Source organism: Mus caroli, unplaced genomic scaffold (genome assembly GCF_978045245.1).
Source record: "Mus caroli unplaced genomic scaffold, Mus_caroli_1 scaffold_15, whole genome shotgun sequence".
In the NCBI taxonomy this organism is placed as follows: Eukaryota; Metazoa; Chordata; class Mammalia; order Rodentia; family Muridae; genus Mus; species Mus caroli.
In genome coordinates, this window is record NW_028227270.1 from 74,590,639 (window position 1) to 74,604,897 (window position 14,259).

At 45.3% G+C, this 14,259-nt stretch overlaps 1 protein-coding gene across 2 annotated transcripts in view; it reads right to left on the bottom strand.

Moving 5' to 3' along the window:
• The window catches only part of Cap2 (cyclase associated actin cytoskeleton regulatory protein 2), a 140,277-nt gene that overhangs the window by 105,880 nt on the left and 20,138 nt on the right, over window positions 1-14,259 (bottom strand). Inside the window, exons 2-3 of one of the 2 annotated variants that reach the window (XM_085831127.1) lie at window positions 12,653-12,774; window positions 7,053-7,153 (exon numbers count right to left, since the gene is read on the bottom strand). In XM_085831127.1, the coding sequence (XP_085687253.1) occupies window positions 7,053-7,153; window positions 12,653-12,773 (222 nt within the window). In that variant the 5' untranslated portion in view covers window position 12,774. Of the gene's footprint in view, window positions 1-7,052; window positions 7,154-7,253; window positions 7,373-12,652; window positions 12,775-14,259 lie in introns of those variants that run through there. The other variant, XM_085831128.1, reaches the window with a different exon arrangement.

Below are 14,259 nucleotides of genomic sequence, written 5' to 3' on the forward strand. Positions count from 1 at the left end.
TAAAAGGGGCTGCTTGCCCTCTCCTCTCTCTCTAGCTCTCTTGCTCTCTTACCCTCTTCCCTCTCTGCTCCTTCTCTCCCCATTCTCCCCTTCCACCTATTCAAGGCCAGCCTCCTCTCCTCTTTCTGTGTCTCTGTCTCTACTACCCCCTCAACTCCCCTTCCATGTCCTAAATAAACTATTCAATACTATACTGTCCTGTGTGGTTGGTACCTTGGGGAAAGGAATGCCTCAGGATGGGCCTGCAGAGACACCCCCTTTTCCTGCACCATACCGTCCCTGTACCAAACACATCCCTGGCTTCTTTTTCTTTTTCTTTTTTTGTAAAACACAACAATATGCACACGTGTAAAATGTCATATTGTAACCTATTGTGTGTACCCGAAAGTTACCACAGTACACCTTTTCTTTACCAGGACCTGATTTTTTTTTTTTTTTTTTTTTTGGACCTGATTTGTTATTCCAGCAGGGTATCTAATGGCAGCTTACTTTTCATAGACAGACAAGTTGGTCCTGGTGGTTAGGATGCCTGCTGGCACTTCCAGGATGTTTTGGTACTAAGTCCAGTTTCTTATTGGTCAGCCCCTGGACTCTAAAAAAGTGTTATCTAAAACCGGCACTCTCAACAAGACATGGACAGAATTTGTCTAAAAACTTCCTTAAGTGAAAAATCTGCCCACTGTATATGTAACTTTTGTCTCTCTTTGTGACGAAACGTTTGCTAAGAACGACTTCAGGAAGGAAGGACTGGTTTCATCTCACGGTTTCCGAGGATGCTGCCCATCAGAGCAGGGAGCCATGATGGCCCGTGTGTGAAGTGGCTGCTCACAGTGTCTGCAGTCAGGAGTTGGGCGGGGGGTTATTAAGGCTGGTGCTTAGCTTTTTAAAACTCAGTCTAGGACTTCAGTCTCTGGGAAGGTGCTGCTTACATGGGGAGAGGAGGTCTTCCCTGTCCAAGTAAACTTTCCTCTAAACTCTGTCAGAGATGATGCAAAATATGTGTCTTTATGGCGATTCTACATCCAGCCGACGTGACAACAAGAATTAGCCACCACACTACCTAAGGCTAGCAACTCAACGGAACATGGGCCGCATGGCAAAGCTTGTGACTGGAGGCCAAGTATGTCCTCAGCGAAGAGTTAAAAAGTCTTTCTCCATATTTTTGGGAAGAAATGATAATGGATAGGTGTGAGAATGCCTGAATTCTGTGTCTCAAGAGCCCGCAGCATGATAATGACTGTGCTGGACTGGATTGTGTGACAGAGACAAAGTGGGGGAACCCTGAGGTCTTCATTTCCTCAGTCATTTCTGCCCTGAGGTGATGCATAAAAGCCATAACGCAGGAGGACTTCTGCCCCTCCACCCCCCTGCACCCTCCCTGTAGTCTCCCACCTTGTTCCTCGTGAGGAGAAAGGTCATGGGAGCCACAGCTGCCCAAAAAGTCAAAGCAGGCATCAGCTTAGGTGACAGATGGGCACTCGGGGGGGGGGGGGCGGGGGAGGGCATTAAGATTCCCAGCTGTGAAACCCAGTCTTTGCTGTCCTTTAACCCACCCCGTGTTACTTATTTTTACTAGGGTAGAGACTCTTCTCTATAGAAAATAGATGGAAGGGAGGAAGAGAACGAGAGAGAAAGAGGGACAGAGAGAGGGAGAGGGAGAAGAGAAAGAGGGGCAGAGAGAAAGAGAGGAGAGAGAGAGAGAGAGAGAGAGAGAGAGAGAGAGAGAGAGAGAGAGAGAGAGAGAGAGAGAGAGAGAGGAGAGAGATGTGTAGGGGATAGGAGGAAAAAGGAAAGGTGGGAGGGAGAAGGAAACCCAGAATAAGGGAGAAAGAAAGACAGAAAAGAAGGAGGGAAAGGCAAAAATAACAGTAAAAGGGATGGATGGAGGGAGGGCAAAGGAAGAGGGAGAGAGAAAGGGAAAGAGACGGACAAGGGAAAGAGGGATAAAAGAAGATATAACTGGAATGATATCAAAATGTTTTCTTATCTGAAAGTTAGAGCTGTCATTAGCAACAGTAGGAACAGAAAGGCTGGGTTCACAGATTGTGGGAGCCCCCGAGTCAGAATTCCTGACTAGATCACGTTTTGATATTTGCCATTTGGTCAAACTGATTTATGACTGCGAAAATACTCTATGTGTGGTAACCTTATAAAGTCAAGTGCTTCAGTTAATGACAACAACAGGCAGGGAACTGGGAAAACTGGAAGTCAACTGGAAGGCCAACATGGCTGAAGGAGATGGTGAGGGTGAGGGAGGCCACTCTGCCAGGATTGCCACTACTCAGAATGGCTTGAAAGGAGCAACTACTGTAGAGTTGACTTAACTCTACAGTTAAGTCTCAGGGACTCTCAGCGTGTGGTTGTAGTCAGGAGAGACATCCAAAGTGAGGCCTGTGGGTATATGTACCTATAATCCCAGCACTTGGGAGGTAGAGGTGGGGCGGACAGGCGTTCAAGGTCAGGATCACCCACAAAGTAAATTTGAGGCCAACCTGGGCCACATGACACTCTGTCTCAACCCCGCCCCCCCCCCCAACCAACAAGTGAGGGTGTCTATTAATTACCTAAGTGTGCCTATCTGTTATGAGGTCAGGGAAGACAAAGACGGAGCTCAGAGTGTATCCACATCATAGGTAGCCTAGTTCTAATTTTAGTGTCTTTTTGTTTAAATTGTGATTCCCTTATGAAACAATGAATAGGACTGCTTTCTTTTAAATCCACTCTAATCAAGATAAGGAAACAAACATTCCCCACCCCAAGAAACGTTCAGGAAGAACTCGGGATTTCCAGCTGCTACTGGCAGCTGCTTTGGGACTGTCAAGTCACTCAGCAACTGGCCAGAGACTAGTTCCGTAAACTGGGGGTAATGACGTCATTGATTTGGGGGTTTGTTTGCTTGATGAGACAAGGTCTCAAGTAGCCCATGCTGTCCTCAAGCACTCACCTCTGCTATACCCCACCCACCCCCACTCTTGTGTAGAACCTCTGGCCTCCACCTCCAAAGTGCTGGGGACTGTAGGCATGTATAACCACAGTAGGTTTGTTTATAAGGTGCTGGGCAGAAAATCAAGTCTATGTGCTTGCTAGACAAGCACTCTACCAACTGAGCTACGTTTCTAGCTTTTCATTTAGAAAACAACACAACACACAACATGTATCACACCAGTCCACTGTTAATGGGCCATGGCTTCCAAGACCTTGTTGATGATATATGAGATCCGTTTATAGAGAGCCTTTTCCTTCCAGGGCAACCGCCATGTTTACCCTAAAGATCTATTGTAAAATTACTCATTGTTTATTCTTCTAAAGGAGGCGCAGGCTGTGCCATTGTTCTTGGGTTGGAGAGTAATTTAAATAAGCCCCCTGGTTTCTGTTGCCTACAAGGAGGCTTAGCCAGATCTAATCTTTTCTAAACCTGTTCTGTTCTTGGGCTCAGCAGAACGTCCTAATTGTCAACATTAATCCCCCCTCCCTTTTGTGGTCTACTCTGTCAATAGACTATTGAGTGTTCGGGTAAATTACAGCCCGCCCAGCAGCCAGCAAGAGGACACAGAAGTTAAATTGTGGCCTGCCGGTGCCTACTCATTCTTAATATCTGTGAAATAGCTGTTAAGCTGGGAGGGAGGGGGGTGAAATGATGCATGTGGTATATCCGTCTCAGATTTCCGTACTGTACAATCAGGTATGTGGGGGTTTCTTTTTCTAGGCAACAGGTGTGTTTTTGGAACAAAGTTCGACACCCTTCCCTCCCTCCCCTCCCACCAACTCCCTTTTTTTTTTTTTTTTTTGGCTTGCAACAGAGGTGGCAGCTGCAGGCTTAACTCCAATGACACAGGGCTCTGGGAGGGCACAGACCTAAACTGCTTGTTCACTTTATTAAAGCGACAGGCAGATGGACTCTGGGTGTCTGTGCTTTTCTTTGTGTTACAGAGTCAGGGACTACGTTTTCAGATGACGAGCCTCTCTCTCTTTTATTGATCTCTTTCCCTATATTTTCTTGTCTGTCCTCTCCTCCTTTCTTTTCTCTCTCTTGCTTTCTCCCTTCCTCTCCCCCCCCCTCTGGATCCCCTCCTCTTTTGTTCCGTTTCAGGTTTCAGTTTTTCCTTCTCTTAACATAAACACGACACGTGTAAATCATTCCATATTCCTTATCGAGAACATATTTTCATTAGAGTCGCACTACTTATAAGCTGACAAGTGAGGAGGGAAAAGCATTTCATTTAAATCCAAATACACCTATACCTCTCTTTATTCTAAAAGGAATGTAAAGGAACTCTTTACTCTGCAAATAGAAGGCTCACTCTGCACTAGGGTGTACATTTTTGGAAAAACTCTAAGCTCCCATATTTATTTCTAAGCCTTGTTGTTCTCTGGTTAGAGCTTCTATCTAGGGTTTTGTGAGATGTTAGTAGTCAGAGTTCTGATGTACTGTCCTACCCCAGAAACATACTGTCAACATCAACTGAAGGTCACAGATCTGGAATCACTGTGAGAGCATCATGCAAGAATGTCTTTTTCACATTGGGGTACCACTCCTTTATGTATTTAGCTTTCAGGTAGACTGTGTATGGTAAATATGAGAAATTCAACACGAGTTTGCTGTATGTGAACTTTCAGAGAGAAAAAGACAACCAGAACTAAAAGGGTCAGTAAGTATTTCAAGAGAAGTATTTTATAACAGTGGAGGACATCTTTGGCAGACGAGTACCCTGTGATGTGATTGGTTGACCAGTTATTTAATTGCAGTCTTGGATCCACTGGGATGGAAAGTCACCAGATCCCTTTGTGAGACCATGGCTGGGTGTCGAATATGCTATCAACAGAGACGGAGCAAAGATAGAACCCTTTCCAATTATTTTTTCCTAACCTCAAACAACTTTATCCAAGCATCAGATTTTCTGTAAACCTACGCTGAAACTGTCTTTTCCAGGATGTAAATAATGACTAAGTGCCGGGGTAGAAATCTGTCGGTACCTAGCAGACCAGAGTACACATCCTTCAAGATCTATTCCAATCCAGAAATTCCCAGATTCTATACTTTCCCCTTTCTCCCAGGTTGTAACTGAAAAGAAGTCATGAGAAGATAAGACATAAGAAAATTTGCATCTCTCTCATTCTCTCTCTCTCTCTCTCTCTCTCTCTCTCTCTCTCTCTCTCTCTCTGTGTGTGTGTGTGTCTGTCTGTCTGTCTGTTGGTCAGTCTTGAATCTAGAATGGGGATCACGAGAGATGGAAGAGATATTAAGATTGAGAAGAGATGGCAATGTAATATTTGTGACACGAAAGAAGAAAGTAGGGACGGTTGGAGGAAGGGAGCCAGCCAGAGAGGACAGGGGTCATGGAGAAGAACATCAGGGAAGGGGGAAAGAAGAACACAGTCTAGTGGTGCAGGGGTATAGAAATGTCACTATGAGGAATGTACTCTTCATGATTACGTAAAAACACAGGAAGAAAAAGGGTCGTTGAGATTGCTCAGCCAGGAAAGGGTTGGCCCCACCAATGGCATGTTTGATCCCTAGCACCCATGTAAGAAGCCAGCCATGGTACACAGCTGTAATCCCAGTGCTGGGGAAGGTAGAGACAGGATGATCTCTGAGGCTCACTTGCTGGCCATCCATCCTAGCCACTCAGTGAGTATCAGGCCCTGGTGAAGGACGCTGCTTTACACACATGGTGGATTTCACCCAAAGAAAGACATCTGGGGTCAACTCTTACATACTTGCACACCCACACCTTCATGTGTAGCCACACACTTACAAACACCCACACATACCAGCAAAAACCACATTACCATCTTAACCATCTTTAAGTATACGGTTCAGTGCTGTTAAACACCCGTGCTGTCGTGAGACTTCTGGGTTTTGATGTCGTAGAGCTGAGGCTTCACAGATGATACCTGACGAGATTTCTCACTGCCTCCCATTCCTGCCTCTGGTGATCGCTATTCTCGGTCTCTATGAATTTTGCATCTTTAGATGTGTCACGTAGGAGAAGTCACACAATGCATGCACCCCTGTCTGGGTCGACTTTATTTTCCTTAGCACAGTGTCAGACAACACATTTCCTCGATGCATTTGTCTGTCTGTAGATGCTCCAGTTGCTTCTACCTCTTGGCTGCCAAGACTCACGCTGTTCATAATATCACTCTGAAAGTCTGTCCTCATTGCTTTTGGGTGCATGCTGGGTTGGGTGACCTCATGTTTACAATGCTGTCATTGTTCCTGTACCTGCCAAGCCATTTTCCCTTACAGATGCACCATTTTACATGCCTGCCAACAGAATGCCATGCCCAAGCCAACTTGACTCTCCATTTTCTGGGGTTTTCTGATGATATTTGCATCCTAACCGGTGTTCAGTGATAGCCTCAGTCTCACCCTGAGGAAGAATGGTGCTGCCTGGTGCCAGAGTCAACTCTGTTGGAGGGTCTTCCTTAGAGTGAAGGGAATTGACCCTAATCCCTCTGTTGGGTGCCCTGGTAGCTTCCTGACACACCAAGGACACAAGTCTTCTGCAGTGACCAGCAGATCCTATCCAGCTCCAGTTCCAAGCTACCCCACTCCCTAACTCATCTCCCCAGTGGCCTTCTGCTCTGCTGAGAACAGGTCTTTGCTCTAACCCTGCCTGCCTCTCTCATCTCTGGGGCAACCAGGTCTCAAGGAACCAGTATTAGCATTGGAATACAAACAGTACCAGGCAGACCCATTAGGAAGATCTCTGCTCAAAAGTCACCTACTACACCAACAGCCCTGATTCTAGAATTCTCCACATCATTGTCTATTTCCTTATTTTTTGGTAGTACCTATAACACTGCAGTTGGTTATGTAGTTATGTATGTCTTTTATTTCCCCAAAATAAAGATAAAGGTAAAATTCTGAAGCAGGGGTGGGGCAGGACTCTCTTGTCTCACTCATCTCTGAATTCCTGGATTCCTTCTGATGCTTGAATCAGTAGACACTTGAAGGACAGATAAATACATGTATAAATGAAAGGAGAAATAAATAGAGTGGACATCATGAAGCCATTGGGGTTGCCCGAGGGACAAGAAGTACTTACGTGAGTCTCTACGTCACCAGCAAGGACTCGGCTGTTCTTTAAGAACTCAGCCACCATACTGTTTATCAGTTTGTCAAAGGCTTCCACGGATGGTGCCACACCTGTGGAAGAGAACGGCTTGGTTACTCCCCAGTGGTTTTTGTGGAAAGCCGAGGCTGGCTTGCCACAGGTCACATGGAGGCTGAATACCATCACTGTTACCTCTCACTTATCCAGTCACTCATTCCTCCGCGCACCCCACATTTACGATGGCTCTGGAAAATCCCCTTGGCCCAGTCTCCTTCCTCATCTGTAAAGACTTTGGTCAGCACCATTCGTTCCATTCTCTCCACCCTGACGGTTCTCTTGCTTATCAGCTCAACTGGATTTAGAACTACCGAATGGACACACCTCTATGTACATAGTTCACAGGGACTTTGGTTGGAGTTTTAATAAATCGCAAGGATAGATTTCTCAATATTGGGGGGGGGGAGTCACGGTTTTAGTAAGGGAGTTGCAGAGAGGTTTAACCTTGGAGGAATGTGGGGGGTTGGGGTGGCGGGGAGGGGCAGCAGGAGTTTGGGCTGAATGGGGAAACAGTAAGCTGAGTGTCAGCATTTATCTCTGCTTGCTGACTGAGGCTGCCAGTGACCCACTGCCTCCTGCAGTGGGAGTTCCTCAGTAAGACTTTCTGGCTTAATGGCCCATGTGTCTCAAACTATGAGCCCCCCCCCCCCACCAAGCCCTTCCCCTCCTTTAAGTTGGTTTTTATCAGGCATTCTGTGACACCTCTGAGAAAAGTAACAAATGCCTTCCAAGCCCATCAGGGAAGCAGGCACCTCACCCCGGTACAGAGGCGGGACCAGAAGTACAGAGAGAGCAGGCAAGAGCCTGAACTACAGAGCAAACCACAGGCAGATCTCAAATAGAATTGACCCAGGATCCCCAAAGTCACTGCCTCTTCCTCTGTACCTCTTCCAGGTACAATAGCAACCTATAGAGTTGCCCAGAGTCCCCAGGAATTCAGAGGACAGCGAACTCTGAGCAAGAAGGGGTTTCAGGGCAAACCCATTTTCTTCCTCCTCCATTTCCAAGGGAGAGGACAGATGGGCAGGAAGAGAATGAGCATCATTCTGGATCGATCTCTACAGGGCTTGACCAGCAGCCAATGTGCTGTGCACGTGGAGGGCGCATCAGACGCAGCCGTCCAACTACTGCACTCTGTTCCCTAATCCGCATTTTAATTTACTAACTAAAACCAGACAGACAGACAACATCAAAACAAACCCAAACCGAAAATCTTAGCTTTCCTCCCCCTAATATTAAGAAATTTGTCCTTGCAGTTTTTTTTTAAACTCAAACCAAAGCTCTGTTCTTTCCTCAAATACCTCATCCCTGCTCACAAAGCTGAGAGAAGACCTCCTTCTCTTTTTATTCCAATTATCCATTTGCACAGCCCCAAGGAAGGGTCAGAGTGTGTTGGGGGCAGTGATTGACAGCTCCCCACACTTGAGGCCAAACACCTCAGCAGCCTGTCGACAGGAGTTATCCTGTACCAGCTAGGGTGGAGTTTCACCTTCTATGATACAACAGGGCACAAGCCCTGAGATTCTGTGTATATTCGTTTGGGAATGGACAGACCTGTTTGTCAACTGAGGGAGGTGTGAGAGGTTTCTGTTGAGCATTTAAAATGGAAAAAAAAAAGTCCAGAAACGTGATGGAAGCTGCTGCCTAGCGAAAGGCAAAAATGATGAAAGAGAATATTTTTTTCCAGTTCCCTTTCATCCCGGACTCTGTTCACACCTCCTCCGGGCAGCCTTTAATGATCTACTCTTCCCCTAGACTGTATCCTTTGAGCGTCTCTTAATCAAAGCATCCTCGACTCTGAATGGTAATGTAGGCAGAGCCAAGATGCTGGAGGAGTCGGACTGTGTATAATTCATCTGAGGTCTCCTGCAGCCAGGACCATGTTCATCATGGGGTAGGGCTGCAAGATTTCTTCCTCTGTGGAGCTGAACTTGCTCGATTGTCAGGAAAGCAAGACAGAAAAACAAAGCAAAGCAAAGCAAAGCAAAACAAAACAACCCTCAAAACTTATAGAGAGGTTCTTGATTTCTAGATGATATGCATTTGCAATGGCCTGTGTTCTTTCTCAAATTTTCCGTTCAAGTATAAAAGACATAGCTTTATTTAATACAGAATACAATATAGTAATGCAGTGTATAGATATTTAGCATATAGTACTATATTTAGTATATATATAAATATATACATATAGTACTATTACTATATATAGTATTAGTGTCTATATTTAGGGGGGTACTCAATTGACTAATTAGTAAGTATTTCACACACACCTCGTGCCTCAGTCTCCCACGTGCTGGGATTATGGGTGAATACTACCATATCTGGCTAAGAAGCTGCTCTGGGATTTAGAATCATCAAAGCTGACTGCGAAGAGAAAATGGCATTTCTCCAGATTAAATGAAATGTTTTAAGAATGGGGACCTTTCTGGTATCTCCCTAATTATCCCACTTGCTAATAATCCCACTTCAAGTAAAATGAATTGCGGGCTAATCTTTTCAGGAGACCTTTGCTTTAGTGAGTGACTGGAAACAATTAGAAAACATTTGTTTAAATATCGAATAATATAATTTTTGTGTCCTCCAGTTTTATTTAGTCTTTCCCCCCTCAGGGCATGTCTTTCTATTTGTGTGTATATGTGCATGTCCCATAAGTGCATGCATGTGTACAGGTTTGCTCATATGTGGGTGTGCATGTGTGTTCTTTTGCACTTAGAGGTATGAGGATGATGTGAGGTATCTTCCTTGGTCACTGTCTACCTTAGGTATTGAGGCAAGATCTCGCGCTGAACCCAAAGCTCAGAGATTCCCTGCCTCTGTGCACAGTCCTGGGGTTACAGGCCTGGCTTCTATATGGGTTTTCAGGGACCAAACCCCATCTTTCAGTCTTCATGGCAAGCTCTTTACCCATTGAGCCATCTTTCCAACTCTCTCTCTCTCTCTCTCTCTCTCTCTCTCTCTTTCTCTCTCTCTAAGTAAAGAAAACACTTGGTTTTGTCTGCTACCTTTTTGACTGTGTGAGGTTTAAATAATTGGCTTTTCCTGTTCGTTTAGGTACCTATCATCTCCTGAAATTTAACTTTAATTTATGTATTTATAGGCTTCTTACTGGAGGACAGAGACATTAAGGAAATGTCTGCAGCCACTTACTGTCCAGCACATAGTGAGACCAAGTTGCTGGAGACAGTGGAAAGACATTGCCATAGAAATGAGGTTTATGAGGTCCAGACTCCAATGGAAGGGCTTAAGAAGGAACCACGGGTGCATCTTTGATTATCTGTAAGAGAGACTCTGGCCCATCTCAGGCTCTCTCTAAGCAGTCCCTCCTTCCAGTGCATCCAGTCCACTTTTGCTTTTATCATGTTCAGAGGGAAGACAGAGCCAGTGCATTTCAAATACACACAGTATTTTCTGTTCTGTGACGCGTAATAGGACACACAGGTCCCCAAATACCCCATGTTCCAGAAGCAGCAGCGCACATCTTTCCTGGGGAAAGAGGTGTTGATGTGTTCTCTTGCCCGAGGCTTTTCCCAGCTCCCCAAAGCCTGGCAGCATTTAAAACAGGTCAGAGAGGCTGTGCGTGTGCACACACAGGTCAGGAATAGAACTGCATAGTCAACACAGATCACCATGTGAAATTTTAATTTTAGATGAGCAACGAATAGATTTTTAAGGCAATTACGTACCATGCAGCACAGCTCATGCAAAAGTTGGGAAATTCGGAATTTCCATTTTGGAAGTTCTATTGTAAATAGCTTAAAATAGCTTAAAGCTTGCCATATGGATTACCTGCTATTTACTGTTGGATTTCCTTTGTCTTGTCTCTTCTCTTTTCTTCTCTTTTCTTCTCTTTTCTTCTCTTTTCTTCTCTTTTCTTCTCTTCTCTTCTCTTCTCTTCTCTTCTCTTCTCTTCTCTTCTCTTCTCTTCTCTTCTCTTCTCTTCTCTTCTCTTCTCTTTGCTTTTCTTTCTCCCCTCCCCTCTTCCTTTCCTTTCCTTTCCTTTCCTTTCCTTTCCTTTCCTTTCCTTTCCTTTCCTTTCCTTTCCTTTTCTGTAGGAGTTTTTTGGTTTTTTTTTTTGTTGTTGTTTGTTTTAATCTCATGTAACCCAGGCTGACCTCAAGTTAGATATTGTGGTCATTTGAATAGGTATGGACCCCATAGATTCGTGTGTTTGAAAGCTTAGCCAAAGGGAGCTGTGGTCTTATTGGAGGGGGTGTGGTTTTGTTGGAGGAAGTGTGTCACTGTGTAGGCTTTGAGGTTTCCTATGCTCAGGTTCTACCCAAATGTGGGATCTGGTCTCCTCTTGGCTGCCTTCAAATCAAGAAGTAGAACTCTTGGCTTCCTCCAGCACCATATCTGTCTGGACATTTTGATGTTCCTTGCCTCCTTCCATGACGATAATGGACTAAACCTCTGAAACTGTAAGCCAGCCCCCAATTAAATGCTTTCCTTTATAAGAGTTGTCTTGGTCATGGTGTCTCTTTACACACACACACACACACACACACACACAAAACCAAAAAGAAAAAAAAAACGAACAAACAAACAAACAAACAAAAAATCCAAACTAAGACAGATCTGTACTTGAAGCTAGCCTTGAACTTGATTGCCATGTCTACCTTCTGAGTGTTGGGATTAAGGTATGTATCAGCCACTCCTGGCTTAAAGAAAATTATTAGCTTTTAATTTTTGATCCTACAAATTTTGAAAAAAATATCTTTTTTTTAATATATGCATGTGTGTGTGTGTGTGTGTGTGCATAATGTGTGGGTAGGATACCTATGCAACAGTACACAGACGGCAATGGACTCTATGGAGCCGGGTCACCCTTTCCACCTTTACGTGGGTTCTGGGGATCAAACTCAGGTCACCAGGTTTGGGTGGCAAGCACCTTTACCCACAGAGTCATCTCTCCAACCCAAAAGCTCTTTTCATAAAAGCACCCTGGGTTCTGCCCTCAGCACCCCCTCCCCCCATGCCCCAGGCCTACTAGTTAGGGATGCTCGGAGGTCAGATTACATGCTCTGGTCATGACTGTGCTCCCTCACAGGCTTAACCTGGGACAAGCTTCAGTTCCAGTTGCTGTGGTCAAACGCAGTGACTCAGCCTTAGAGTGAAAACCTACAGCACCTAACCCCTTTCAGTGCCTTCTAGTCGAGCACACTTGTCCTGGCTTTGATAATTCCTTCAAGGATGCGGCTACACATTAAAACAGAACAACACCTCTTTGGCTGTGGACTGCATTCTTGGGAGGCACAGATGCCGATCTTTTTTTGTGGACTATGGCTTGCAGCTTCTAAAGTTTGCTTTCGGAAGCTGGTTCATAAAACCTGCCTGTCTGTCTTTGTGGGAGAAAGAAAACGAATCCCTTCATGTTCTTTCCCCAAGGCTGCTTGCCTCTGGTTAAGGTGGTTCTCACACCCAGAGGAAGGAGAAGGGGTTTGAAGGAAGTGGGAGTCAGATTTCGGAAAACCTGTTGAAGGCAGGGCTAAGTGAACCGCACAAAGACCAGTAATGACATCAGGAAGTGGCCCTACCTCCATTGACACCATTCACTTCCCCGCAGCCTCCCGGAGGTCCGTCTAACCCTGCAGACAGCTGCTCCAGCCGGATGACCGCACGTTCCAGCCTCTCCATCAGTCCCGCCATGTCTGCCATTCTAGAAAGACACAGACGGAGATTATGTGAGCATCCCTGAGAGGCGGCAAACTGACACCATCCCACTGAATGGTAGGTAGAAGATAAACATCACTAAGGAGCAGACTCCATCACCTCCCGCCATGAGAGTGCCTGAAACGGAACATTCTCAGTTCAAGGTCTGGTTTGTGTTTTGCTTCCTCTGCTTGTTTGTTGAGCAAAGACCTCTCTATGTAGCCCTGGATGTTCTGGAACTCACCATGTCGAGCAAGTCGACCTCAAACTCACAGAGATCCACCTGCCTCTGCCTCCTCAGTGCTAGGACTAAAGGCATGCGCCTTTATCACACCATACCTGGAACGACTTTTTAAAAAAATATAGACTACAAAACCTTAGATGCAAACACTACCTAGCTTTTCATTACTGCCTGATGCCGATTTTGTCCAGCACTCACCTAAAAGCCACAGACACATAACCCCAAATTAATATCACCAAGGCATACGAGGCTAAGTGGTGGGAACACGTTTCAATTAGTTCTAGTCACCGTGTTAAAGCATGATTACCAAAGGGCAACTCTAACCCACTGGAAATCCTTGTTCTCCTCACTGTATGAAATTGTGAGTTTCTAGAATTGTGTATTGTCCAGCAGGCAGGGAGATACCACCCCCTCTGGGTATTATTTATTACCAGTTTGCTATCAGTGTTTCTGTGGTGAAATTATCTTCTGTTATAATGATTCTGAGTTACAGAGGTTTTCATTTAAAATATTAAAGGTGGTTACTCTCCTTGTGGAGGCTGCTGGTTACATCTAGGCACATGTTAGTATTGGCCTGGCTGGCTTTTGGAGGCTGGGTCTTAAGTTATCCATTACTCAGGCTGGAATAGAGATGGAAGCTGATTGAGGCATTGGGGATGAAGGAGGGAATCACACCCCCATCGTTTTCTGTTTCCAAACACATATTTAACCAAGTGTGTAGGTCCCATGACTAGTCCTGGACCTTACATAGTCCTCTGTGAACTGAATTCAGTTAACTTATTACTATCTGAGAGCTGTATCTCACTTATTTATGACTACCCCTGGTGGAAATCAGTCTGCGACCCCAGAGAGAATAAAGCATGCCGGCTTTAGCCAGAGCCTGTGGTTTCTTCCACTCGTAGGAACTTTCCCAAGCATCGTTGTGAGCAAGGGAGGGGCAGCATGCTTCCGAAAATCATGGACACAGCTGCCCTGGAGCAAGGATGTGCTGTGTCACCTTGGGATGTGCGAATATTTCAAGAGTTTCCCTGGAAGCCAGGAGAATGTGCGTCTCTGCATTGCTCAGTTTAAATACGATGATCAGGTCACCACAGTTTCCCAACGCAAGCTTAACATCATCTAACCACATGCCTGGCTTTGTACTTCAGCAACTCAATATCAGTAGCCAGAGATGGGCGCAGAACTCGTGGTCTATTTTGGAAACCCGTCGCTCTGGAAGCTGCCGCCGGCAGCTCTCTCAAAATATGGAAC